Source organism: Primulina huaijiensis, chromosome 3 (genome assembly GCF_012295235.1).
Source record: "Primulina huaijiensis isolate GDHJ02 chromosome 3, ASM1229523v2, whole genome shotgun sequence".
Classification (NCBI taxonomy): domain Eukaryota; kingdom Viridiplantae; phylum Streptophyta; class Magnoliopsida; order Lamiales; family Gesneriaceae; genus Primulina; species Primulina huaijiensis.
In genome coordinates this window covers 2838359-2864980 of record NC_133308.1, presented here as the reverse complement: position 1 = coordinate 2864980, position 26622 = coordinate 2838359, and the positions used below count along the sequence as shown (strand labels likewise).

Below are 26622 nucleotides of genomic sequence, written 5' to 3'. Positions count from 1 at the left end.
GGTATGTCATGATTAAACTGTCGTAGGTTGAGTGAGAGAGACTATAACGTAACTTAATTCGGAAGTTCGTTAATAGTAATTTTAATATCAATTTAGTAGTTTATGATTTTAAAAAAATTCAATACATTAAATCATTATTAAAACATATGATTTTTTTTAAAATAAAAATTAAAGCTTTAACGACTTCAAAAGACAATTTATTTATATACTATGATATTGATTTAACTTTTTGTTGAAGACAAAAACTTGTGTGAGACGTTCTCATGGGTCTTATTTGTGAGACGGATCTCTTATTCGGGTCATCCATGTAAAAGTATTACTTTTTATGTTAAGAATATTACTTTTTATTGTGAATATGAGTATGATTGACCCGTCTCACATATTAAAATCCATGAGTCTCACATGAGACCCACTCTTTGTTGAATCATTGGGAGTATTTTTGTTTTAGGAGCTATGACAAGTCCTACTAAAAGGTATCAAAATTGGTTATAATTAGTAGTTTGTTAATCTTTTGTTCAATAATGTAGCGTAAATTGTATGAGTACGAATAATTAAAAGATAGTTTAGTTACCTTAATTTATGATGCACCAGAAAACCACTTTAAAATGCATTCTTAGCATAAAAAATACACGCCTGTACGCAATACAAAGGTGACCTTTCCTTTCCTCGCCTTTTATTTAGCCTTTATTTGATTTGAAGGCTATTTCGATACATATAAATTTTAAAAATAAAAATCGAAAACTTGTCATATTAATTAAGCTTAGCAAAAACATGAACCATGAAATCTGACTTTTTGATAAATATCAAATTTCCAAATTGTTTCTAATTACCTTTTTTGTCGCAAAATATATTGTAAGGTCATTTCCAACCCATTGCACCATATTCTGCATTACATTTTGCGCTATGTTAGTGCTACAACAAAATCATCTTCAACTCATTTCACTATATTTCGCACTACAGTAATAACTATTTCTAGTTTGGTAATACGATAATATTTAAATCTTATAATTTATATATTAAAATTGGAATTAATTATTTCGTATAAAAAATTAAATTATTTGAATTAATTATGTCATATAAAAAAAATAATCAAAATTATTTTCAAATCAAAATATTAAAATTTTCATAATTAAAATTTCAAAATTTTAAATAAACTTAATTTAATATTTATTAAATTTATTAAAAAATAATTTATAAAATTTATTAGTTAATTGAAAAATTAAGCAATTAAAATAATCTAAAACACTTTAAAAAAATAAAAAAAAAAATTTAAAATGCATGTGGCGTAGCTACAGTGCTGCGCCACATGTGGAGTTGAAAATAACTCAACTCTATTTTAGCACAAATTGGAGAGTTGCGTTGGACTAATTATTTTAACGTTACAATAGGATTGACACTATTGTAATCTTAGGATTGGAGTTGGTCTAATACCATAGCTTTCGCGCAGAAGTTACAAAGAAACTAGCAGTTCGCTCCTCTCATCACAGGATAAAACGCGAACGTCCCTCCCAATGAATCAAATAATTATCAGTATCCTATATACAAAATCCATTGTAATAAAGTCGAAAAATATAGTAGGGCCGAACTTATTTTGTATTAGTCAAACAAAATCAACAAATACCGGTGTAATGGTTCAGTTCTCCCTAAATTTTTTCCTCTACTTCCTCCCGTGAATTTGCCACCCTCAAGTCTTTCCAGAGACTGAAAATTGCGCCAGAATGTTTTCATCATGCAAAATACAATATCACCTGTTAGACATTAACCAATCCAAACAAATGAGAAAGGAGTCACAGTTCAAAACACAAATAATGAAACATTTCGTAACAAACGAAAGAAAAAAGAACAGATTTTGATAATTGCATGGTAGTTGATTGAAAAAGCATCAAATAAAATATCAATTAGGGATACAAAGTTGCAGAGCCGAACTTACATTGCTCTGTATGAGAGTCGCCCAAACCTACTATCATCATCCGACTGTTTCAGTGATTCTTTTCCAAAAAATGGACGCCTGTATTTGTTAAGGAAGTGATTCAAGAGACGATAAGTCTGGAGCAGTTTCCCCAAACTGCATTAACGGAATTAGAGAATTGTACCAACTGTGACATGAAATTCAACATTGAATTGTGAGTAATGAGTATAATTAACAAACCTTTTTATCAAAAATATATAGAGGATCTTCGTCATGCTGAACATTCATGTACGAAATATAATCCTTGAACTTCATAGTGATCTTTTTCGAACTCTTCTGCGATATTTTAAACTTTGTATCAGAGTGTCTCAATAAAAGCAGTTCACTTGTCCATGATTTCCTCACCGTCCAATTATCAGCTGATCCATTGATCAAAACCTGTTAAAAATCATCAATCTTTAGAAAACAAACTACATCACTGTCATGAACACCGAGCAAATGATAGATCAATGAGACGAAGCAATAACCAGTACATTGATCTCTTCCTGATTGGAGCAAAATAAAAATTTGCTCCACACTATTGGCAATAAGAAGAAAGTAACTTTAATAAAGAACCAATAGACACAATACAGCCCAATGGAACAATAACCCATCAGGAATCAGGATTGTGTAGTTTGAACAATGTTTTGAAAGTAACACTTTCATGAATAAACTACAAATATGAGATTACTGGCAAATTACTGCTCACATACTGGTTTTGACCATCATATGCCTCATGAAACTCTTCTAAAGAGACATTCTCCTTTCTCTCCACATTTCCGCTATCAAAGTTAAATCCATTTAATGTGGTATAAGATCGGTATAACCTCTGGTATAAAAATAAAGAAGTGAATCCTGCAAGAGGTGATAAACCATCAAAACAAGTAGGCCGTTATCATCACACAAAAGAAAGAAAAAAAAGATTCTAAATTTGGATACCATCAAAGTGCAATGGTTTCTATGATACAAAGCTGTTTTTTCCAATGGAAAGAATTGGTATCAAAGCTTAAAGTTGTTGATGTGTTTACTCAATGGAAGAATAGTAGAGAAATCAACAAAGTGTATACTGATACAAAGTTTTTTTTCCATGAGCCTTTGTACTCCAACTAGCAATTAACAATGCGAAGGCATAGACTCATCCAGAGGGGTTCTTCATTGCATAATACATACATCACACTGCAAAAAAAGAAGAAGATAAATTACTGAACTGTTCATCAACATATAAATATTAAAACCAAAATGGAAAGTTTCTATGAGCCCACAGAGTTTGGGAAAACATCAGATTATGGATAAAATTATAATAACGGCGAATGAAGAAATTTTAGGTACTCAACAATTTGTCTAATTTGAAGTATATGGTTAGTATCTTCCAGAAGTCATTGCATCTTAATATAAATTAAATGGCCAAAGAAGGGGATAAAGAAATAATCTTCCTCCGATTTGTTTACCTTCACAAATGAAATAAGCACATCCAACCAGCTATAAAAGAATTTTTCCCTCCCAGAAAGAGTGGAAACATTAATTCTTCTAGTATCTAGATGTTATTCTCTTCAAATAAAATTATGCAGAATATCTTACTATTCTTAACAAGATAACGATTATTTTTTTATTGTTACTATTATCTTTTAATTATCTCGATACACTTAATTTTTAGGAAAACTGCCAAGTGCCTGGTTTTTGGATTATGTGAGTAAGGGTCCACCCTAAGTTTTGGCGAATTACGGGCCAACGGCCATACCCTGTGTAGCAAAAACCATGCCCCATTCTTACGTGAAAAACAGTGACGTTGAAAGTTGTCTGATCTTCAGAAATCAACAATAAGCACATAATGTATACGAACGATTCGCTTATACAGGTCGATATGCGATTAAATTTGATCGTCTATCCATCTTCACTATCATGATTGCGGGTAGAAATTTGAAAGCATGGATCTAACCAGGAACAGGATGAATTGACGACCATACCTGCTGACGCATGAGAGACGAGCCACATCACGAGGCGTGAGATTCACTAATATAGCACACAAGATCTTTTCCGGCAGAACGCGGAGATCACCCAGTGCCTCCACTCGTCGCCGGTTTAATCAACGGTTGATTCTGATCGCGATTCGCCATTAGCGTGACCACCTAGACCGGTGTCCATTGAAAACAAATGGAATTATCCGAAGGAATGCAGATATGCAATCGTAGCGTAGAAATCATGCTATTGTTGGAAGTATCGAATTGTCGTAATAGATNCGAAGATCCATAACTCTGACGCTAGATCAATCAATGGATTCTGGTACGTGTTTACTGTTATTTATATATTCTGATAATTCGACATGAATTCCTGGCGTGTNCGTGTCGTATGTATTCTGTGTTATATTCTCTGTGCCTTAGGACCATAACCTTAGCAGTCTTCAACCCATCATAGAAGACCTAATTGGGCTGGGTTTCTACACATAAGGTGGATCATACCAATTTATTTAATACTTTGGAAACCCATAATTAATTAGATCACTTTATTGGGTCCTTTATTAGATAGCTTGTCCATGTACAATTAATTAAATTATGTGAGCCCACAAAATAATTCCAACAATCTCCCACTTGGGCCACATAAGTTATCCGAATATTATACATGCAAAAAACTGGATTGAGCTCTTGCTATCTAAACCAAAATATTCCTTAACAATCTGGTCTATCAATTATATCAATATTGAACCAAAGCAGTCATCGCTACATTTAAAATCACTAGACCCATCAATGATCACAATATTAACATAATCAATAACATAGATCAAGTATGGATGTGTAGCATGGAAATACATAAATGTGATCCCAGAATAAAACCTGCATTTCCAACTGATCCTCCTAATGACTCAAAGAGTCCAATAACAGACTTTCAACCAAATGCTAAACTGCAATGAAAGTCATCACTTTATTTCAGAGTAATTCAAATAAACCTTAGTCTGTACAGAAACTCAAATCATGTCAAATGAGTCAATGCTTAAACCGAATACAAACTACCACCGTACAGGCATATCAACTATATGGACAACACCAATGTGTGTCACATGCCCAAAAATCTTGGGTGGCCAACCCATGACAAACACATCCGCGATTATAGAGTTTGCAATAACACGCTCAATTGACACACAATCACTCTGAATTATTTCTTTCCAACTAGAAAATTCATGCCAATATATTTTGACTTTGACAAGCTTCAGTTGTTCTTTAAATATAATATATATGCTTTATTATCACAATTGATCCTTAATGGTTTCTTAGACCAATGATCATTTTCGGTGATAAAATTACGCAACTTTATTCGGAGTCCAAATATCTAACTATTTCCAAATGTTAGATCTCCGATATGTGAGTATAAAATCCTTATTTCACTTTATATACCGCATAACCCGATTAATGATCTAATGTCGGGTTTCTTAAATATCTGCACAACATTCCAATGATGTACACAATATCCAAACGGTGTTCTCTATAAATCCGCATGAGATTACCACCTGATAAAATTTATACCACCACATATGTGGACATAAACATCAATATATTCTTCTCAATGTTGACTTTCCAATTTACTCACTCCCACTAAAGTCAACATACGTAATTAATTTGCATTTAATTTCAAAATTTCATGCATGCATAATGTCAATGTCATTTAAAATATTGATGTTCAATTTATCAAGTTTATCAATCAAAGAACTCATACCAAACATATTTGAATTTCGAAAAATTGATAAGTTTCATTACCATATGAATAAATAAAAATAAAACTTGATGTCCAAACATGAAATTAAAATCAAATTTCATTTTTTCAAATTCAAATAGCAGAAAATGAAAAATCTCAGTTCCTGAATAAAGCTTTTAAAACACCAACAATTTTATTGTCATTTTCCATAAGATGCATCTTTCACCATCAGTTGACAACCGGCTCCTTAGGCAACCCTTTCTTTGCACGCCAATTGGCGTATTTGGGACAATCCTTCTTCACATGCCCATCAGTTCTTTTGCAAAAGAAACAAGTGATCACTTTATCTTGTTTCTGTTGCTCCATATGCTGTCAAGTCCCAGAGTTTCCTTCCTTATTGTTCCATTTCCTTTTCTTATTGATGCAATTACCTTGGTAGTTAGATGCCAAATGAGCACTTTCAATCACATCTTGTTTCAATCTCTCCTCCTCCTGAACGCACTGCGCAATAAGCTCATTCAAAGTCCACTTTTCCTTCTGGGTATTATAACTTATTTTGAATTAATTAAATTGCGTAGGCAGAGAGATCAAGACTAAATGCACGACTGTGTCTTCCGACAATTCCAACTTGAATGCTTTTAGTCGAGTCACAAGATTTGACATTTCCATTATGTACTCCCTTATGTTCCCTTTCTCTTTGTACCGCATTGAAACAAGTTTAGTCAGAATGGTACTTGTCTCGACCTTTTCGTTTGCAACGAAACGATCTTCTATTTGAGTAAGGAACTTTTTGGCATCATTTTCTTCAGGAATTGCACCCCTTATAGTATATGGAATGGAATGTTTCATAATCATCAGACTCATGCGATTTGATCGCTCCCACTTTTCCAAAGAACCCTTTTGCTCAGCAGTTCCTGAACTGGTCAAAAGTGTGGGGCGATCTTCCCTTAGCGCATAGTCCAAATCCATGCAGCCGAGCACTATCATAACATGCTCTTTCCATTTCTTGAAGTTTGAGCCATTAAGTACTGGAATGTTGTTCAGATTGGCAGATGTAGAAGACGCTATAACAAAATAGAACAAAGACTCACAATAAATTATAGTCCATGCATATATTTAAATTAAATAAATCATAAAATATAAGCATGCTGGTGGTGGGCCCATAAAAAAAAAGTACCTAGCACAACATTGATATTTAGTCTTTGAACAAAAATAACAATTTGTAAGTGGTACACTCAAACATCATGGTTATTAAATATTGATAATAAATCCGGCCAACAATATGCCTTTCTTTAGACCGACAATTGCATGCATGGATAAATCCGAAATTATCACATATTTAGTATCACATATTGTGCTAAAACTTGGCCAGAAAATGACCTTCCTTTGGGCCGATCATTTTCCGCATAAATTTAACACAATTTAATATCATATAATGGGTCTACAATCTGGCAAGAAAATAATCTTCCTTTGGGCCGATTAATTTCTGCATAGTTTCGACACGCTTTAAGACCACATAATTATGTACTTATAATCTGGCCAAAAAATAACCTTTCTTTGGGCCGATTATTTTCTGCATAGATATAAACACATTTTTTTTTAGTCTGCAATCTGGCCAAAAAATAGTCTTCCTTTGGGCCGATTATTTTTTCGCATAGATATAAATGCACTTGAAGAAGATATATTGAATCTAAAATCTGGCCAGAAAATAATCTTCCTTTGGGCCGATTATTTTCTGCATAGATCTAGATACACTTTAAAATCATCTATTGTGTTTGTAATTTGGCCAAAAAATAGTCTTCTTTTGGGTCGACTATTTTTCGCATAAATTGAAACACAATTTTTTTTTTGAACTTTAACAATATTTATATATCTCAAAATCACTTTATTAACATGAAATCTAAATTTAACCAAATTTGAGATACAAGATATCAACTTAACTTAAAATTTTTACAAGAAAATTTAATTTACTTTGATTGGGCCAAATAAAACTTAGAGACCAAATATGCAAGAAATAAAATATTTACACTTATAATTATTCATCCATAAATATTTTATCGAAATAAACAAAGACGATAAAATAATGAATAATTCCATATTAATTTTATTCCATGCAATTAAATTTTGAAATGGTCGAATTTAATTTTCACAAATCAGAATTGCGGAAGTCAAAATTTAATAAATGTCAAAATTCTGGATTTCAAAATTTGGACAACCAAACAAGGCCTTAAATCACCAAAAACCCCAAATTCGAAAAACCCTAACCCTAACCTTCAAAAAACCGCCGTCGCCACCACTTCCGGCCAAACCAGTCGGCGGCGACCACGACCAGCCGTCGCCTTACAATGGTCGACCAGAATCCATACCATCACCGATCAACAATCGGGCATAAATCGATCGAAATCAGCAAAAAAAATGACGGAATTGGCGCGTGTTAAAGTTCCGAGATTCAGTCAAAAATTTGATCGTTACAGAAGCTTTTATGGCCAATCGATGGAGGGTTATTGAGCGCCTATGCGTGGCGAACAAAACGCCTACCAATTTGTTGCCGAAAAGTTTCCGGAGAACGGCCGATTTGCCCAAATTCAGGCGACCAGCCTCATTCGAAAAAAAAAATCCGAATTTTCGATTTTTTTTTTAAAATTCGAAAATTAATCTGAATTTTTGATTTAAAATTCGAAAATACTATATCCGAAGAACATGAATTTATTCAGATCCAAATTCAGAAAATTTAAAAAATCAGATCTAAATCCAAAAATTTACAGAGAAGAAAATTGTCTCATATCTGATGATAAAACATACTTTTCTGTTTCGATCCATCAATAAACAAAAATTCTCATAATTCAACATGAACGTGGCTCTGATACCACTTGTTGGAGATTTAGTAAAATAAATCTATAAATCATGTGATTAAATCCATATATCACAACACGCCAGGAATTCATGTCGAATTATCAGAATATATAAATAACAGTAACACGTACCAGAATCCATTGATTGATCTAGCGTCAGAGTTATGGATCTTCCAAGACAACAGAGAATCGACCATCTTATTTTTACCTTTGATGGGAGAAGGAGAGAGATCTAGAATACGTGTGCCGTATATATTCTGTGTTATATTCTCTGTGCCTTGGGGACCATAACCTTATATAACTTTCGCAGTCTTCAACCCATCATAGAAGACCTAATTGGACTGGGTTTTTACACATAAGGTGGACCATACCAATTTATTTAATACTTTGGAAACCCATAATTAATTAGATCACTTTATTGGGTCCTTTATTAGATAGCTTGTCCATGTACAATTAATTAAATTATGTGAGCCCACAAAATAATTCCAACACGTTTGATCAATGATTAGGAGTTTGATTCTTCGTATCAGGCATCAGCACATTCTTGAGCGAGCTTGTCACACATTACTTATTCAGTGTGGTTTATCTGATTAATATAATTTGAAGACTATCATATTAGTTTATACATTTACTCAATGTGCACCAAAAAATAACGACGGTAAATTCTAAATTCATTAGGAAAAAAAATTTAAATTGAACATAATTCTTCAGTGGGCTGTAAATAGTTTACAGTGAGATGCCACCATGGATCACCCCCTATTCTAATACTTTGGGCTGTTAATATCGGGCCTCCCCAACCTTTTGACCCAAGTGTGAAATACTCTCTCTCACATTCATCTCTTTTTATTTTCTTTTTGAAAAAAAATTTAAGTCAACATGTGATAAAAAAAAAAAATTGAACTGATTGTATTATATTAACATCCAAACAAGAATTATATATTTTTTCTTACAAATATTTAAGAATAATTTTCAATAATCAGATTTCGTTATTCAACATATGTTCGAACTAAACTTTGATAAATTTCATTGTTGGTGTTTTATAGATATAAATCTGAAGTTTTGGGTATTTAATCAATTTGAATATCAACACTAGTAAATAAACTATTTACGAATTTAATATTTTATTTACTAGAGTGTCAAAAGTAGTTTCATAGCGCAATGCATTGAAAATCAAATTACTTTTGGTCCAAAATAGAAAGACATACAATTTGCAAAACACTTTATTTTCAACCATTATCCTACTAACGTAACAATCAATTCTTCTAAAAAATCCCAGCAGAAAAATAAATTACTAGAAAATTTATTTATTTATTTAATATTTCAAGTAGCCATAATTTAATATAAAAAGTGACAAGTTTGCATGCAAGAACAGGCAATATTCATGAAATTGTCAAATGAAACTTTTGATTTGGTAAACGAGTTTATCCATCTAGAAAGCTGCAAATTTAGACTTCTAAACCCCATTTTCCAATGTAATGTTTAACCATGGAAACATATATATATGAAAGACATTAATACAAACATAAAAAATGAATCGAAACGTAAAAATATTTATTAATCGAATAATTTGTCATGGTCTCCAAATTGGAATTTCTAGTAATAAATCCTTAAATTATGCATTTTTAGTCACTTTCATTTGTCCAAATTCGTTGGCCACATTAATTTCTAAACCCTACATTGGACACACTTATTATTAATTAAGGTGGCACTTGGCAGTCTAATGAAAACCAATTTTCTTGGTAACATTAATGCATGATAATGAAAATATAAATTTGTCATTTTGAAAATTCAAAGTGTCATTATCTCCTAATAATACATACTATTAATATGATAATCATGAAATCAATTTAGTAGTCCCCTTCAAAAAAAAAAAAAAAANTCTGTATCTCAAATACGACCCGTGAGACCGTCTCACATAAGTTTTTGCCTATATATATACACACACGCACAACACAGACACATATATATATGTGTGTGTATGTATATAAGTTACACGTGTTGTACTTTGAAAATGTAAAATTCATATTTCAAAACTATGTGAGATTACACAAAAAAATCTTATGCCTCCTTTGTTGAGCTCAATAAAAGCCATAAACAAAGGTACGCAACTAACGGTAGTTAGTCTGACTTCTTCCTAATTTCGAACATCCTACATATTCTTTTCCTTATAGCTAGCGAGTGTTGGCCATCTACTTGTTAAACTCTTGGAATCCCCTGTTGTTGCTTAATTTGTTGCTTCAAAATTATTTATTGTTTAATAATATGATTTAATCAACCTAACAAAGTTAGTTAGCTTGGTCTTCCAACTTTATTTTATTTCTATTCTCATATTTTTTCCAGGGCTGATTGTAATAAATTTAGCTTAAAGAATGATCAAATAACAACCCGAATTTTATTAACATGATAATCATATCGCGTGACGAAAATGATATCGCATTATATATAATTTTTAAAGATAAATAAATGTTAGAATATGTAAAGAGTGGAGAATGTGTGTTTGTTATAAGATGAGAGAATTGATCAAATATATTTATTAGGAAATAAAAACAAAAACGAGAAAGACATATATATATATATATATATATATATATATATATATAATTATATTATAATATAATATATATAAAAAATAAGAATAAAGAAAGGCTGGGAGCGTTGACCGGTTAAGGTTTGGCGACTGATTTCTGGTCGTTTTCCAAAGCAGAGAGTGATACACAACTATACCCTTTTCTTTCTTTCTTTCTTTCTTTCTTTCTTTCTTTCTTCTGTTTGTTTATTTTAGAAATGTTTAATACATATGAGTTAAAATAATATCTATAAACCAATTATGATTTTGCTATAAACATATATATTTTAGGTAGATGGTAGTTTGCATTGCAGTTCTACCTTTGGTATTGGAGCCTCTGTTCTCCCTCCAACTTATATATTACTCAGCCGCAATAGCTCATAAATTCCCGCAGTTCTCTGTCCAAAAGGTTATAAACTTTTCTCTGCGTTTCATAATCTTCGTGTTATTTCCGATTTGTAAAACTTTCCCGCTCCCTGTTTTTTTTGTTGGACTTTCTGTTCCTAAGATATTAAAAATATGTTCTTGGGTAATTTGCTTGAACTCTGTTTCTTTCCTTTTCATCATCTTCTTCTCTTTTTCACCAAGCAGAAGAGATTCGATAACAAGGCTGTTTTTTTAATCCAGAACTCGAAGCCATGAAGAATAATTTCGTAGTTGTAACCTGTATAGGCAACCTTGTTTCTGTGTGTGATCATTAGTTTGTGGTGTTTGCTGATTGAAGGAGTAAATTTCTTCGAAGCCATGAAGAATAATTTCGTAGTTGTAACCTGTATAGGCAACCTTGTTTCTGCGTGTGATCATTAGTTTGTGGTGTTTGCTGATTGAAGGAGTAAATTGCTTTTGTTTAGAAAATTGTGGTTGTCCGTTCATATTCAAATTTTCAAACATCATGGTTTGAAGGATAAAGAGGATACAAACAATTCCTAGTACTTATTTTTCCTATAATCTGTGAGAACAGTCAGATTTGTGGTTTTACAAAGTATTAACTATTATGTTTGTCGAATGTTTATTTAATCAGGTTGGGTTGAACGAGACTCAAACAGTTGAATAACTCCCCAAGTTTTTAGAAAGGAGGATTCGTAAGATGGGAAGGCAATTTTGGACGAAACACATAGGCGATGAACAAGATCATAAGCAGCCGGGTTGCATTTCCGGATTAATCACCGTCCTCGGCTATCATCATTGGCATTCCAACACAAGGAATATGAGCCACCATAATAAATATGCAGGCCAAACAGGTATAAATCAAAAGCACTCACAGGAGAAACTCTAGGCCTAGGATTCAATTTCTTGTGGTTGCACCGGTGTAAAAGCAATGTTTCTAAAAACATGTGAGCTTGAGCGTTAATTAAAGTTGTAGTTGATGATAATAGTCCAATTAACCAATTTTTTTTAGATTTTACAACAGTGTAATTGTCATTTTTATTTGTTGTGTGACAATAAATAACAACACAGAGTATTGAGAACAAGTGTTGCTCCTCAACATTAACTGTTTTTGAGTGTAAGTTTATGATCTCAGATTTTCATTTTCCTATTGGTTTTATGTGTTTGTAGGAGATTGGAGTCCCAAAATGAACTTGCATCCTCACGATCCTTGCGAAGTTGAAAAGCTATGGGATGAAAAACAGAGTCCATTGCTTGTGAGTTCCTGTGTTTTTAACTTGTAACAACGTGAATTTCCTAACAGTTTGGTTGAATCCGAGACTGATATATTTATATCCATTTGCGTGATCAGAAAACGAAAAGAGCTCATGCAAACAGCAAACGGTCTCTCAAATCACGCATAAAAGCATTGATTGCAGAAGAGATGTACAAGGAAAGCAGCAATGCACAAACCAAAGAAAGCTTCTTGTTCAAATCAAGATTACAGAGAACTTATTCCATCCACCATCTGGAGTCTCTTGATGATAGCATAAGTAAAATCTGTACAGACTGGAAAAATCCGATCATTTTCATTCCCAGTAAAGTAGAGAACTCGCCCCCTCGATCAGTGGATATAACTCTAACTAAGCCTGCTGACTCGAATGAGGCAAGTGGCGGAGAATCCGACATCTTTAGTGCTGCGAACATTGGATCGTTGGAGAAGACTGATTTCTTGGATATACTCAAGATTGACAAAGAATTGTTTGTAAGAAATTTGCAAATTTCCGATGAAAGTGTCACTCGTTTCTCCCATGATGGTCTCGCTCCGAATGGAAAGTTGAAGTTAAGCAAATCGAGATCTTTCCCTTATCATAATTTTTCTCAGAGACTTAAGTTTAAGCCCAGTAAACTTGCAGACAAGCAGAAGGAAATTTGGTCTTTCCGTAAAGGAGAAAATTTGCAAGCTGTTAGTCGAGAACAAAAATTAGCTAGTTCAGACAAAAGCGATCAAGATTCACTGATAGAAGGGGAAATACAACAAAGAAATGAATGGATGGCACCTTCAGATATTATAAAAGGCGTTGTTGATATAAGGGGAAAAAATACAATTGGCAGAATTGGTGAAAATACTACAAGGATCTATTCCCACAGCAGAAGTTCTTCTCTAAATGAATCGCTTGATAGATATGCTCGGTTGTTCGAGAACAGTTATGGAACAGATGCCAAGTTGAATCCCTGTAGGAGCTTGAGGTTCACGAACGAAAATGGCCATGCTTCGATGTATTCAAGATGGATACGCTCCCACTCCCTGTCAAATGCTGATTCTTTTTATTCGAATTTAAATCTCAGGGTAGCTGGTGATGATGCTTTTGGAAACGACTCATTCGTGATAGCAAAAAATGATAGTTTTGGTCAAGATGTTGTGGAAGACGAAGAAAAGGTAGTCAGACTAGTTGCAAGAGATTCAGAGAAGGAGCCACTGGATTTGTTGGAGACAGTCGAATGGAAAACAGAATCCGCGGACGATATGCAAAGAATGGACAACGATTCAGGTTTAAATTTGGATGTTATTGATGAAAGTAGTGAAAAATGGGAAGATTTCAAAGAGGAAGCACTGAAACAGAAGAGCGATGATTTCTTTTGCGTCCCAGAGCATGTCGATGGCTCTGATCCTTGCTCGATTTCAGACTTGTACAGCATTTCGCAAGAAAAATTATCTGCTTCCGGACAGCTTAAAATTTATGGAGGTATTGTTCAGATTCTCTATTTTTTCGGTAAAAGCTAAATTAATCCCTGACCTTCATATGATTCTGGTTAGAATTTATCTTAAATATGGGAGACAATTTCATATGTAAAAGGATTTAAATCAAGAGTATCATCTGGAATAATATCTAGATTAAGAAATCAAGAGTAATATCTAACTAGATTAATATGATAAATATCTTGAAACTTGATTTACCATATCCTATATATATATCAAGATTTGCCGAATCTAGCTAATTCTTGTTAAGATGGCAAGCGAATATCTATAAATAGTTATGCCTTATAAATCAATGCAATTATTGAGTACATAAATTGAATATTAATGTTGGTTAAAGGTTGGAATTCGTCTCTACTTTTATATTTCTCTCATATCAATTTTTACATGTTATATTTATTGTATAGATAGATCAAATTGAGTTCATTGTTACATGAAATTTCTAACAATATAATTCTACCTCATCTAACCTTCGTTGGTCTCTGTATCGAACTGATTTTCAACGGGAATTGTTTTTTTTTTTTTTTTTTTTTTTTTTTTTTTTTTTTTTTTTTTTTTTTTTTTTTTTTTTTTTTTTTTTTTTTTTTTTTTTTTTTTTTTTTTTTTTTTTTTTTTTTTTTTTTTTTTTTTTTTTTTTTTTTTTTTTTTTTTTTTTTTTTTTTTTTTTTTTTTTTTTTTTTTTTTTTTTTTTTTTTTTTTTTTTTTTTTTTTTTTTTTTTTTTTTTTTTTTTTTTTTTTTTTTTTTTTTTTTTTTTTTTTTTTTTTTTTTTTTTTTTTTTTTTTTTTTTTTTTTTTTTTTTTTTTTTTTTTTTTTTTTTTTTTTTTTTTTTTTTTTTTTTTTTTTTTTTTTTTTTTTTTTTTTTTTTTTTTTTTTTTTTTTTTTTTTTTTTTTTTTTTTTTTTTTTTTTTTTTTTTTTTTTTTTTTTTTTTTTTTTTTTTTTTTTTTTTTTTTTTTTTTTTTTTTTTTTTTTTTTTTTTTTTTTTTTTTTTTTTTTTTTTTTTTTTTTTTTTTTTTTTTTTTTTTTTTTTTTTTTTTTTTTTTTTTTTTTTTTTTTTTTTTTTTTTTTTTTTTTTTTTTTTTTTTTTTTTTTTTTTTTTTTTTTTTTTTTTTTTTTTTTTTTTTTTTTTTTTTTTTTTTTTTTTTTTTTTTTTTTTTTTTTTTTTTTTTTTTTTTTTTTTTTTTTTTTTTTTTTTTTTTTTTTTTTTTTTTTTNACACAAAAAAGATCCGTGAGACCGTCTCACACAAAAATTTTTGCCTATGAGTTTTTGTGTTAATTATATATATAATTAACATATTTTGTATCATTTTCTCTGTTGTTTTACTAATCTAACCATTTCATTAACTATTTTCAGCAATTTTTATCCATTAAAACACTAGTTAATTAATAGTAAAATGGAAAATTCATACTTTGTATCATTTTCTCTGTTCTTTTACTAATCTAACCATTTCATTAACTATTTTCAGCAATTTTTATCCATTAAAACACTAGTTAATTAATAGTAAAATGGAAAATTTCTTTTTCTCAAGAAAAAAGGAAAATTTCTTATGTATATATATACATATGTATATTTGTATAAATATATACAGTATATTTGTATATATATATGTATATATATATATATATATATGAGACAAGGGGTATTAGTAGGAAAATTTGATCCTCCCCAGGCACATCTGCACGAGCTAAGATCTTGACATGTGTCGTTTTTTGATACGTATCAAGATCATGTTCAAATATTATATTTTTTGGCCCGAGCAAAATCTTGACATGTCAAAAAAAATAACACATGTCAAAATCTTGTCGTGCAGCACTGTCTGCAGTTTTAGGACCGATTTTACTGGATCAGTGGAGCATATTATATTCATCTTTTGGACTCTTTTATTTTAACCTACAAAATGAAGAATCAATTATTTAGCGCAAGTCGACTGTACGTGTGTATATATAATATAATACCACAAAATAAAGCAACTACACCTCCTACAAAGTTGAAGTTCCGATAAAATCAATCTCCCTTTCGTAGTTATTTCAATAATTCAATTTGTCCAATCAACTTATCTCTGGTGGTCTGGTCTGTCTTCAACTCATAATAAATTTAATTTAATGGAATGTTATTTTGCAATGGCTGTTAATGATTTCAAAGCACTTTTGATGGGATGCTTCAAAAATAAAAAAAAAAATCCGAAATTAAAATATATATGAGATAGTTTTGTAATCTCAAAAATAATACGTAGTCGTGTACATTACTTTTATGTACTTAGTCGTGCATATAACTTTCAATGTACATAAACCTAGAAAATGGGACCATATATAAAGACTTTGTCAAAAAATTTGGAGTTCATTAGCAGCATGCTTCTGTCCACTTTTCGTTCTCTAATGACATATTACATATATGAAAATTATCAGTTTTAATGTACTAAATATAATATGATTGGAACTCAAGAACTAATTAATTATGCAAAATGACAAATTCAGCAAGAAGCCAGCATAAGCATTATTTATTTAATTCTAGAAATACAAAGCAAAAAAAGCTTCCCCTCCCTCCAAAAGGTCAAATTTATTAGTCCGACCCTATCTACACAAAATTCAAATAATATTTCATTTTCTTGCTCCAAATATAACATAAACTAGTATCCGTTCGCATACGATACATCCTTACATATTAAAACCTCAAAAAATATAGATAAAAATAAATGAATATTTAATTGAAATACGATAATTATAAACAAATAAAATTTGAAATATTTTTGTAATTTTATAAAATCATTTTTGATTTATAAAAATAATAATAACACGATCCCAAAATTTCATGTATTATATGGTATATACGTTATTAATGGTTTTAAATCACAAGTTATAACTTAATCAAATTTACTTTAATGTTCAATTAATACGTATTCATTACAAGACTATTAAATTTTCAAGCAATCTAAGAAATTAAATCGAAAAAGACATATCTATTTTTTTTTCCTTGCATGTCCCATACGCCACAATATTTAATTCGACGACCAATTTATTTTTTATTTTTTTAAAAAAAGATATTGCTCTATAAAAGGGAGTAACCGCTCGTACAATAAGAGCAGCAACATCAATAAAATATCATATAATATATAGTAACAAAATTTTCATAAAGTAATTCAGAAAATGTCTGGCTGTGGAGGAAATTGTAGCTGTGGTTCTGGCTGCAAGTGTGGCAGCGGCTGTAGGTAACGAATTGAAAGATTGCACTTCCTTTCATTGCGATATGTATTTTAATTTAATTATCGAAATCGAAATTACTTCTAATAACTTTTTCTATATATATTTCCAGCTGTGGCATGTACCCAGACGTGGAGAAGACCACAACGTCGACCTTTATCGAAGGGGTCACATCTGTAAAAATGTAAGCTAGATGCTTGGATGGATAGATATCAAAGAGAATTCCAAATCAAAGTATTTGAAATGACTAGATTCGATAATGAAATTGAAGTATAAAAATATACTTAGATAAACCAAATTGATACAATAGATTACCTCAAATCTTTCGATTCAAACACAACCTTAGTAAACTGTAATACAATTTAGGTGACAAGATGATCTAATATATTCTTCTGAAAATCCCTTTTATTTAGGTTCTTTGAGGGATCTGAGAAAAGCTTTGGCGCAGAAGGAGGGAACGCTTGCAAGTGTGGATTCAATTGCTCCTGCAATCCTTGCAAATGCTGATCGATTCAACGCGCACACACATATACGTATATATGTATGTCCAGAGAGAAGTACTGATTATATAAATATATTGGTTTGAAATAAAAATATAATAAATATTTCAAATGTGTGTGATTGAAGCTAATGGAATAAAGGCAGCAATTACGTACAAATTCGCTGCTGGATTTATGTGATGTGTGGTGGCCTGTATCTTGTGTACTTGTAAACTTTATCTTGTGTGAAAATTCCTGGGTCTTGATGTATGTTTTAACCGATGAAGCTGGCTTGAACAATATATGTGTGTGTATAATATTATTAAATGAACATATTTCTTTTGAGACGATGTCACGTAATTATATCTAAGAGGCGCAAAGACCTGATACATATATGTGGTGAAAAATAATTTTGACATAAAAAATAATATATTAATCGGATCATATCATAAATACATCTAAAAAAATTGATCTATAAGACAGTCTCGTAAAAGTTTTATGATAATAATTAGATCTTTTGTTACATGATCTCACATAAATACATCTATCTGTAAGACACAACTCGATCCATATCTGTATTGAAAAATAATGCTTTTAATCTAAAGAGTAATATTTTTCATTAGTCCAATAAGATAAAAAAATCAGTATGACAATTTATTTTTAAAACAGTCGAATTCTTATGTTATTTACATACATATATGTTAAAATTCAAATACTACTATATTCTTTCCGCAATCTAAAAGAAAATATTTTAATTTTCTATATTGGCTAAAAGATGTGAGGGGTATTAAATGGAAAGTATTTTGCTTGTAGGACGGTTTCATAAATTTTTATGTGTGAGATGAATACACCCAATCCATAATTATCAAAGAAAAATAATATTTTTGACGTAAAAAATGAAATTTTTTTATGATACAGGTTCAGTCAGAAATTCATTAACAAAATTAACATGTAAAACAATCTCAAAACATTCTTGTGTTAAATGAATGAACGGAAAAATAACATGAACCACATTTTTACTCAAACATTCCAAGTTAATGAGATCTGCAAGATATAACATCACTTCTTGATTATCACCATAGTTCCAGAAAATTCTCATAATTTGTCTTCAAAATACATATGCACGTCTTTCAAAAAATTAAACTAAACACCGACCCATAGTTGATCTATAAGCTTGCATCGGTAGATATTGAGTGTAATTCCACTTGAAAGAGCAGCAATTAATATACAGTGAATAAAATTGAATGAAATTTCTTGTGGGCGAGGGCGAATATGTTGTACCAACACAAATCGGATTCAACAAATTCGGCAAGAATCCAAAACAATAACAGTGGACTTTATAAACAATTTCGACAACATTTGAAAACGACCAAGTTTACAAGGAATATGGAAGATGATCCATTTCTAAATGGGAGAATAAAAGGAAAAAAATCAAGTCCACTCACACGGGCACAAGCATGACATTGCAAACCAAGATAATGCGAAATCTACCTCCAGACATGCCATCAAAAATTCCAAAAACCTGAAGACCCTCAGATATATAGGTTTTTTCACAAATTGAAGCTCGCTGTTGCTTCCCAATTTCGTGTTACTGAACAGAACTCCATTGACAGTACTCATGAATCTTAGCAGAGAATGCCAACTAATCAAACTATCTGTCTAAGATGGAATCTAAAACAAGCGAAGCTATATTTGACTTGATCTATCTTATATCTTATATTATATTGACTAAAAGAACCGGTTGGTTTTATGGGGAGCACAAAACTCAGACTATAACTAGTTGATGTAAAAGTCATGTGCGACGATAATCTCGACAATAAGGGTATGCTGGTTTCATGGTTGAGCAAAAATTGAAGAGCCTCAAGTGATGATAACTGCCTTACGAATTGCTTTTGCAGAATGTGCATATTTCTATATAACAAACGATCTAGACGGAAAAGACCTTGCAATGGAGAAGACCAATCTACACTTAGTCGTACAACTAGATAAAATTCATACATAACAGCTCAAATAATATCTCAACATGGTATCTAATCCAAACGGTTCAAGCACAACCAAACTAAAGCATAGATGGAATAAGAAACAAAAAAGTAAAGAGCTAGGGATCTTCTTATCAATCTTCCTCTATATGTTCTCCTTGCTAGTCCTTGGAAATCTAGTAGATTCTGAGCCATATGAAGCAGACATGAGAGAACTAGAGGATGCTTAGGGCAACATCTACCTGGCATAAGGATGGTAACGACTACCGCCACCGTAACCTGACCTGCCTCCATAATACCCTCCTGCTCCACCATAACCAGCACCAGGGCCTGAATCATAACCAGAACCAGGGCCTGCCCCATCATAACTACCATAACCACTTCCTCGGCCATAGCCACCTAAACCTCCACCATATACCCCGCCAAAGCCTCCGCCATAAGAACCGAAACGACTAGAGTAGCCAAGGGGGCCATCACCCCGATAGCCAAATTCGGTACTCCCATAATCCCCATATCGACCACCAAATTCACTTCCACCACCGTACCCACCATATTCATCAAACCTACCACCAAATCCTGATCCCGCTGACCTATAGGAAGCAGGACCAAAACCACCACTTTCATAATCAAAATTACCATAACTATCCCCATAGTTGCCACGACCCCTAGAATGACTACCATATCCTGAAGCAGGAGTGGGGTTTGAGGGTTTCTTTGGTTCAGCCTTCTTGACCTCAACCTACAACAAAGAAGCAAGTTAACCTAGAACTTCCACCTGCAATACTTTTTCAGCTAACACTTAAATTACAAGGTGAGTTTGGAACCTAATACCTGAATCAACCATAGTAATCTAACAATATGTGATTGAAATAACTATATTAATATGATTTACCCAGTAAAATACCTTCAACATCTCACCAATAAAGAAAGATATGTTCTAAGAGAAGTCCAGTTATTGAAGTACAGCCACTAGCAGGGGTAAACCATCACAAGAAACTCACCTGGGTGCCTGACATATCAATCATATTTCCATTAGCCAGTAGACTGTCTACAACTTGTTCATTGTCAAAAACAACAAATCCAAATCCCCGAGACTTCTTGGACATGTGATCTCTTATAATCTCATGCTCCACAACCTCTCCATACTTGGAAAAGAAACTCTTTAACTCCTCTAAGTACAAAAAAATTCACAAGCATCGAATAAATCATATAATAAAAACGGTTAGCAACCAAAGTAGTCTATATACAAACACAAAACTAAAAAAGCTATCACATAATATCCCATATGCACCTTCAGTTACAGTTGTGGGAATCCCGCCAACAAATATCTTTTTAGTTTTGAAATCTTTAGAATCACCAGATCCTTTTGGAATAGTTCTTTTGATCTCAACCTGGTCATAGGGTATCAGTACATTAGAATTCCATCACAAGCACATAGTGGAAAGCACAAAAGAGCTAATATAAGTCGATTATTCAAAACGTGGCATATACCAATCAACACAATACACAATCAACCAAATTAAAATTGACATCAGCAACAAAAAAGAAAGCTTTAGCAGTGCATAAAGTACTCTGAGATCTAAACTTATGCGAGAAGCAGATTGAACTCAATAGATGTGACATTTGCATGGAGCTTTTTTGGGGGGAGGGCTGATTGCTTTTAAAAAAAAAAATTGGAATAACTTTTCATTCTGAAGGTTTTGGTCACAGCAAGAGTGCGCACATACTCTTTCAATGAAATGCTTAAGAACTATGCAACCATTCAACAACTTCTCGTACAAGTTCAATGTCAAATAAACAAAAAATATCACCTGTTTCCCATTGATGATATGGGTTTCAGCAATAACAGTGTCTACAACAGCTGGGTCTGCATAAGTTATGAAACCAAACCCCCTGGGTCGACCAGTAAAGCGATCTTTCATTATCACTGAATCCGTTATCTCTCCATACTTTCCGAAGTACTTAACGAATGTGTCTGTGAAATCAAACCAATCATCTATGTAACAGAAAATTCAGAGGTAATCGCAAAAAAATAATGGAAAACGGATCAAAATAAATTCAAACCTAAAGTAGTTTCTCTCGACAGACCACCGATGAAGATCTTCCTGAAAGTCAAAACATTCAAACCCAGGAATCATTAGTGATAGTTGCAAATTACATTAAATACGTCCATAAAGGAAGAATCACGCACCCAGGGCTCGCGCCATCACCGAAATCGGGCCTCTTGGAACCCATTAAAGATTTTGTCCGCAGATCTGTAAGCGGTGAGGGGCTAGGGTTTGTGGTTTTCTGAATGTAGTTGAAATTATCAGGTGTATGCTATGCTCTCCTGCGGGATTCTTAATGAATAAATGTACCAAAATATCAATAAATATATATAGATTTTGTAAGGGCCAGAGGTTTGATAATTTTATGAATTTTTAATTTAAATAACGGGAATATGTTTGCTTCTTTGCATTACATTTTTTATTTTCCATACAATCAAATTTGTATTTTCGATTTTCGATAATTTAAGTTTTTTTATTATAAATATGATGCTAAACTCATTGTTTTTAAAATCGAACAGGTTGATTCGACAAAAAATCGGTCACGGGCTCGATCCAAACTAATTTAAAAATTGTTTTTACGGTCAAACCGATAAGAACCCATGAAACTGTTCACCACTTTTTTTTATTTTTTAAGATTTTTTTTGAATTTGATTATTTTTTTATATTTATTTTTCTAAAAAAATATTTCTTATATTTTAAATTTCATTTTTAGTTATATATATGATTATTTGGATTTTAAATTTTATTTAAAATAGGGAGTTGATATTTACATTCTATTTTATGTTATCTATACTTCATTTTATGTGTAAAATATGTGTCAAATTATTTATAAACATAGTGCAAATACAATAAATGAATTGTAAATATCAACTCTCTATTATTTATTATTTCTATTTATATTTAAGATTTTTAAAATTTTTAAAATATTTTCTTTTACTATATTATATTATTATTTTAAATAAGATAACAATTTTTCGGTAAGACTGTCCGATTGAATGATCCGGTCAGTTGAACAGTTTTTATAAGGTAAACCAGTTTGACCGGTTCGATTATGAAAACATTAGTGATACTATTGTTGACACATCAGTCACATTAGAAAATAACTAAAATTGCAATAAGATAAAATAATAATAATAAACTAAGACTAAAATCGAATAGCGTATAACCAAAATCACAAAAAAACAAACGTATAAAATCAAAGATATATTTTTTTCCCAATGATAAATCTTCCAACAATAGCTTATATAATTTGAAAACCTCTCTTATCCCTAGTATCGGTACCTGAGATTTTGACGGTTTGAGTCAAATTTAAAAAATCGAATCTCTTGAATTATAAGTCTTTCCAACATAATTTTTATTTGTTTCACTTTAATTAATAAGTCTTTAATTTATTTTTTTCGATTTTATTCCAATTACATGAATCATCAAATCATAATTACATGTTAATCATCTCCAACAATATTAATATATATTTTCATTGAAGTCGTTAATCTCGAATAATATTTTTCTTTATAATAATCATATTATTCATCATTATTTTTATCCTGATTTTCTCATTCCTTATCTAGTACATTCACAATTTTTTTAAAGCATTTTTAAAAATAGTATAAAATAGAATAATATTGAAAATGTTCTAAAATTCATGCATTTAATTTTCCTAAATGTTATATTTTTTAAAAAAAACTCCGACATAAGTAAATAATCATTTGAAAAAAATTAAATCAAGAACTTTTGTTATACAAATTTGGTACCAACATAAAATAATCGTAAAATGAAGCCTAAAATATATATAGCATGCCCACTTATGCATGTCACCACTACGATTGTCTCAATGGCAGAACCATGTATTCTAGATATAAAATTGAAACTCTATACATATCCTCTTGATATTCGACCAAGAGATCTAATTCGATTAAGAATTGATAAAGACATTTTTATTTTACTTAACTGGTAAACAATTCATATTTCTTTCCAAATTCCAAGAATCAACGATCCTTGAATTTCTGAAATCGGATCAAGGATTTTAATCTCCTGAGTAAACCAATGCAGTGCTGATGAGAGGAAGAAATGGTATCAGGATGAAGGCTAACTATTCGTTGGGAAGGAGATTCCCACTTAGCCTGCAAATAAGCTAATGATCTCCAAGGAGGTAGAGGCATCGAGTTTTGCTCGAGCGAGAAACGAGTTGCTTCGACCATAATTTCAAGATATTGCTTGAGCTTGGTCAAGGTGCCGACGTATATCGAAGGAAGGGAACTCAAGACTACTTTGTACGGCTTCACTGCTCTTGCTATTTGAAAGTGGCTTCGGAAGTCAATGTCAATGATGTACCTTTGCGAGTTTTCATTGTTTTCATGAGTTATCACATCTATGAACTCGTGTTCACCTACAGCAGAGGGGAAGATAATGATTATAACAGATGATGTAAACAAAATTAATTAGAGATAGGCGTTCTATCATCGATCATTAGAACAAAAGGGGGTGAATTATATAGAAAATATACTGCATATTTAATACCAACTAGCAACCACAGAAGCCACTACTTTGCAGTTTGGGACAAGCTTTTCAACATTTAGTTCTGCTGAGTACCATTAAACTCAAATATTGTGCAAACACCAAAAGCATTGGAGCAGCCAGGATATGACTGAGTTGTCACATCACGAGACTGTTATGTTATGTTATGTTATTTTTGTTAAAATTTCAAGCTGGAAAATTCTTAGCTTCAAGATTTGGCTTCTGAAAATGAGTTTGCCCCATCTTTTCTCAAAAAACTTTTGCATTCATCATTTTGAATTATATCTCATTTCATGGAACACGACAGTGTAACCAATCTTAACACAAGAAATCACAAAATAACAGTCAAAGTCAATCATGCTAACTCTCAAAAAAACAATGTCCACAAAAGCAAAATTAATCTCTCCCAGTTCTTGCATTCAAAGAAAACGATACATAGACAAGCTTCTTGGGTAGAACTCTGAAATAAAAACTCTGTTTCTATTAAGCGGCTACTGTGCATTCACAGTCACCATATTTTTACTAAAAGTTTTGCTTCCATCCAACATAACTGAGATTATATATTAAAAATAATTTAAAACTTTGCAATACCTCCTGGAACTTTGCCAAAGCCCTGCCACCTGGATGCACATAGAGCAGCATCGTATCCCGAAGACTGGAGAAGTTTCACAAGATTGTACAAGATGCAGCTAGAATCACATGTATCCGGCTTATCTCCTTGGATTGTCTCGGATATTGAGAGGATTAAGGATTTAACGACCATTGCCAAGTTACTTCCATACTGATCAATTGAGCTGTTGCAACACTGCAAGTTGAATAATTAAACAAGTAAACTATAAAGATCTCAATTACATGAAATTAGTTAATTACCTCCCTGAATAAATAGAGAATATACTAAAAATAAACTCTCAAATAGCTTAAGGTTTCTATTTTTGAAACAATATACATTACAAAAAAATCTAGAACCAAAGTTCTTAATGCTATTTTTCAAACCAAAAAAGTATGATCATGTTATTTTTGTTCATTCAAAGTCGAATTAGTTTTTCAAACCAAAAAAGTACTAATTTCAGATATCTCAATCAGCAAAAACAACGATTACTGACTAACTCTGACAAATAAAAGTGATAATAATAATAGCCGACAAAACTATTTTAAAATTCTAAATACAAGTCAAAAAAGAAATAAAATCGACTAACCGAAATCTTCTCGGCCAGAAAAGCCAGGTCAGAGAAACCTGAATCGGTGTCGCTGCTACACCAAGACTCAGCTCCCGTGCTGCCAAACTCTATGAAATCACTCACCATAGCAGCCAAATCATGCTCGCTTCCCGTACTCCGACAACAAACCTCTCCGCCGACATCCCCGCCGTGCAAACGGATATTATCCAACAAATCAAATCCTCCGCCGCCGATTACTACCGGCGATCGATATGCCTTTCCCCGCATCTCCTCTGAAATCGAAAAGCCGAGTTCGAATCCTTGGAAGAGACTGATTGCCGCGTCTTCGAGTGAACGTCAAGACGAGACGACTAAAGTACTTTAATACCCCTCCACTTCCCATTTGCTTGTCAAAACGTCTTGCTGTGTTTTATGTGGTTAATTCCTAAATATCCTTATAAATAACCATTTTATTATTTTATTTATGTTTTCCCTACATTTTTATAATATAATTATTTCAAAAAAGTAATAAAACACTAAATTAATTTTTAGAATTAAAAATTTTAAAAACATATTATATATACATTGATTTATTATTCCAAAAAACATATAAAATTTTTTATAATGAAATAAAAATGTACCAACACAATATATTTTATATAAACACGAAATTACATATGAATGTAACAAGAATAGTTTGAATTAATTGTGGAGCTAAAAGGAGAGGAATCAAGGGTATAATTGTCACTGTAAAAATCGAGTTTGATTGGTAAAGCGCGACGGCTAATTTAAAATAATATAATATATGTTGAGCCCACACGTCTTCATTAGGCCGGCCCAGTCCTTATTCAATTTAATCATTCATCCAAAAGTATAAAAGCAAACGTGTGTGAAAATTTCCGAACGATCTTTCCATACATTTTTTATTATAATTTTTACAATTTTCAATATAAGCACTATTTTTTATAATGGTTTATTATTCTCCAAAATATATTTTGTTATTATATTATATCTTGAATTGATATTTAACTCTATTTTAAAGATTTTAAATAATTATTGTGAGTTGAATTGTA

General features: G+C 31.5%; 4 protein-coding genes and 1 long non-coding RNA gene across 10 annotated transcripts; 2 read left to right on the top strand and 3 right to left on the bottom strand.

Annotated features, from left to right (window-relative positions):
- Window positions 1-1450: 1450 nt before the first annotated feature.
- LOC140972078 (uncharacterized) lies at window positions 1451-4178 on the bottom strand. 3 transcript variants are annotated; one of them, XR_012174433.1, is made up of 6 exons: window positions 3913-4178; window positions 2888-3124; window positions 2651-2803; window positions 2150-2347; window positions 1931-2065; window positions 1451-1748 (listed from the first exon to the last, which is right to left on the bottom strand). It is a non-coding gene; the product is annotated as an uncharacterized lncRNA (long non-coding RNA). The 3 variants fall into 3 exon arrangements; XR_012174434.1 differs by having other exon boundaries at window positions 2662-2803; XR_012174432.1 differs by having other exon boundaries at window positions 2150-2803.
- A 6973-nt stretch (window positions 4179-11151) lies between these two features.
- LOC140973072 (uncharacterized) lies at window positions 11152-14216 on the top strand. 4 transcript variants are annotated; one of them, XM_073435623.1, is made up of 5 exons: window positions 11152-11459; window positions 11642-11709; window positions 12072-12291; window positions 12608-12693; window positions 12789-14216. In XM_073435623.1, exons 3-5 carry the CDS (start codon window positions 12138-12140, stop codon window positions 14199-14201), a joined length of 1653 nt encoding a protein of 550 aa, XP_073291724.1. In that variant the 5' UTR covers window positions 11152-11459; window positions 11642-11709; window positions 12072-12137; the 3' UTR covers window positions 14202-14216. The 4 variants fall into 4 exon arrangements, with proteins under 4 accessions (XP_073291724.1, XP_073291725.1, XP_073291728.1 ...); XM_073435624.1 differs by lacking the exon at window positions 11642-11709; XM_073435627.1 differs by lacking the exons at window positions 11152-11459; window positions 11642-11709 and adding an exon at window positions 11466-11579.
- A 3024-nt stretch (window positions 14217-17240) lies between these two features.
- Window positions 17241-18153, top strand: LOC140972077 (metallothionein-like protein type 2). The gene is made up of 3 exons (XM_073434547.1): window positions 17241-17380; window positions 17485-17556; window positions 17786-18153. Exons 1-3 carry the CDS (start codon window positions 17319-17321, stop codon window positions 17877-17879), a joined length of 228 nt encoding a protein of 75 aa, XP_073290648.1. The 5' UTR covers window positions 17241-17318; the 3' UTR covers window positions 17880-18153.
- A 1626-nt stretch (window positions 18154-19779) lies between these two features.
- Window positions 19780-22177, bottom strand: LOC140973071 (uncharacterized). Its single transcript, XM_073435622.1, has 6 exons — window positions 22022-22177; window positions 21895-21935; window positions 21642-21805; window positions 21122-21221; window positions 20832-21001; window positions 19780-20569 (listed from the first exon to the last, which is right to left on the bottom strand). The coding sequence occupies exons 1-6, from the start codon at window positions 22063-22065 to the stop codon at window positions 20069-20071; spliced, it is 1020 nt and encodes a 339-aa protein (XP_073291723.1). The 5' UTR covers window positions 22066-22177; the 3' UTR covers window positions 19780-20068.
- Window positions 22178-23734: 1557 nt separating this feature from the next.
- On the bottom strand, window positions 23735-25924 carry LOC140973069 (uncharacterized). The gene is made up of 3 exons (XM_073435621.1): window positions 25589-25924; window positions 24984-25197; window positions 23735-24264 (listed from the first exon to the last, which is right to left on the bottom strand). Exons 1-3 carry the CDS (start codon window positions 25835-25837, stop codon window positions 23864-23866), a joined length of 864 nt encoding a protein of 287 aa, XP_073291722.1. The 5' UTR covers window positions 25838-25924; the 3' UTR covers window positions 23735-23863.
- Between the last annotated feature and the right edge of the window lie 698 nt (window positions 25925-26622).

Bases quoted from the DNA above. Each gene is read 5' to 3' on its own strand.
- LOC140973071 (XM_073435622.1), bottom strand. From the start codon at position 22,065: ATGGGTTCCAAGAGGCCCGATTTCGGTGATGGCGCGAGCCCTGG. The intron at 21,936-22,021 runs GTGCGTGATTCT...TTTGACTTTCAG, and splicing joins GGTGATGGCGCGAGCCCTGG to GAAGATCTTCATCGGTGGTC. The intron at 21,002-21,121 runs GTGCATATGGGA...TTTTGTACTTAG, and splicing joins TCCCACAACTGTAACTGAAG to AGGAGTTAAAGAGTTTCTTT.
- LOC140973069 (XM_073435621.1), bottom strand. From the start codon at position 25,837: ATGCGGGGAAAGGCATATCGATCGCCGGTAGTAATCGGCGGCGGAGGA. The intron at 25,198-25,588 runs GTTAGTCGATTT...TTCAACTTGCAG, and splicing joins TTCTGGCCGAGAAGATTTCG to TGTTGCAACAGCTCAATTGA. The intron at 24,265-24,983 runs GTATTGCAAAGT...CCTCTGCTGTAG, and splicing joins CTTTGGCAAAGTTCCAGGAG to GTGAACACGAGTTCATAGAT.
- LOC140973072 (XM_073435624.1), top strand. From the start codon at position 12,138: ATGGGAAGGCAATTTTGGACGAAACACATAGGCGATGAACAAGATCAT. The intron at 12,292-12,607 runs GTATAAATCAAA...ATGTGTTTGTAG, and splicing joins TAAATATGCAGGCCAAACAG to GAGATTGGAGTCCCAAAATG. The intron at 12,694-12,788 runs GTGAGTTCCTGT...TTGCGTGATCAG, and splicing joins AAAAACAGAGTCCATTGCTT to AAAACGAAAAGAGCTCATGC.
- LOC140972077 (XM_073434547.1), top strand. From the start codon at position 17,319: ATGTCTGGCTGTGGAGGAAATTGTAGCTGTGGTTCTGGCTGCAAGTGT. The intron at 17,381-17,484 runs GTAACGAATTGA...ATATATTTCCAG, and splicing joins AAGTGTGGCAGCGGCTGTAG to CTGTGGCATGTACCCAGACG. The intron at 17,557-17,785 runs GTAAGCTAGATG...CCTTTTATTTAG, and splicing joins GGGGTCACATCTGTAAAAAT to GTTCTTTGAGGGATCTGAGA.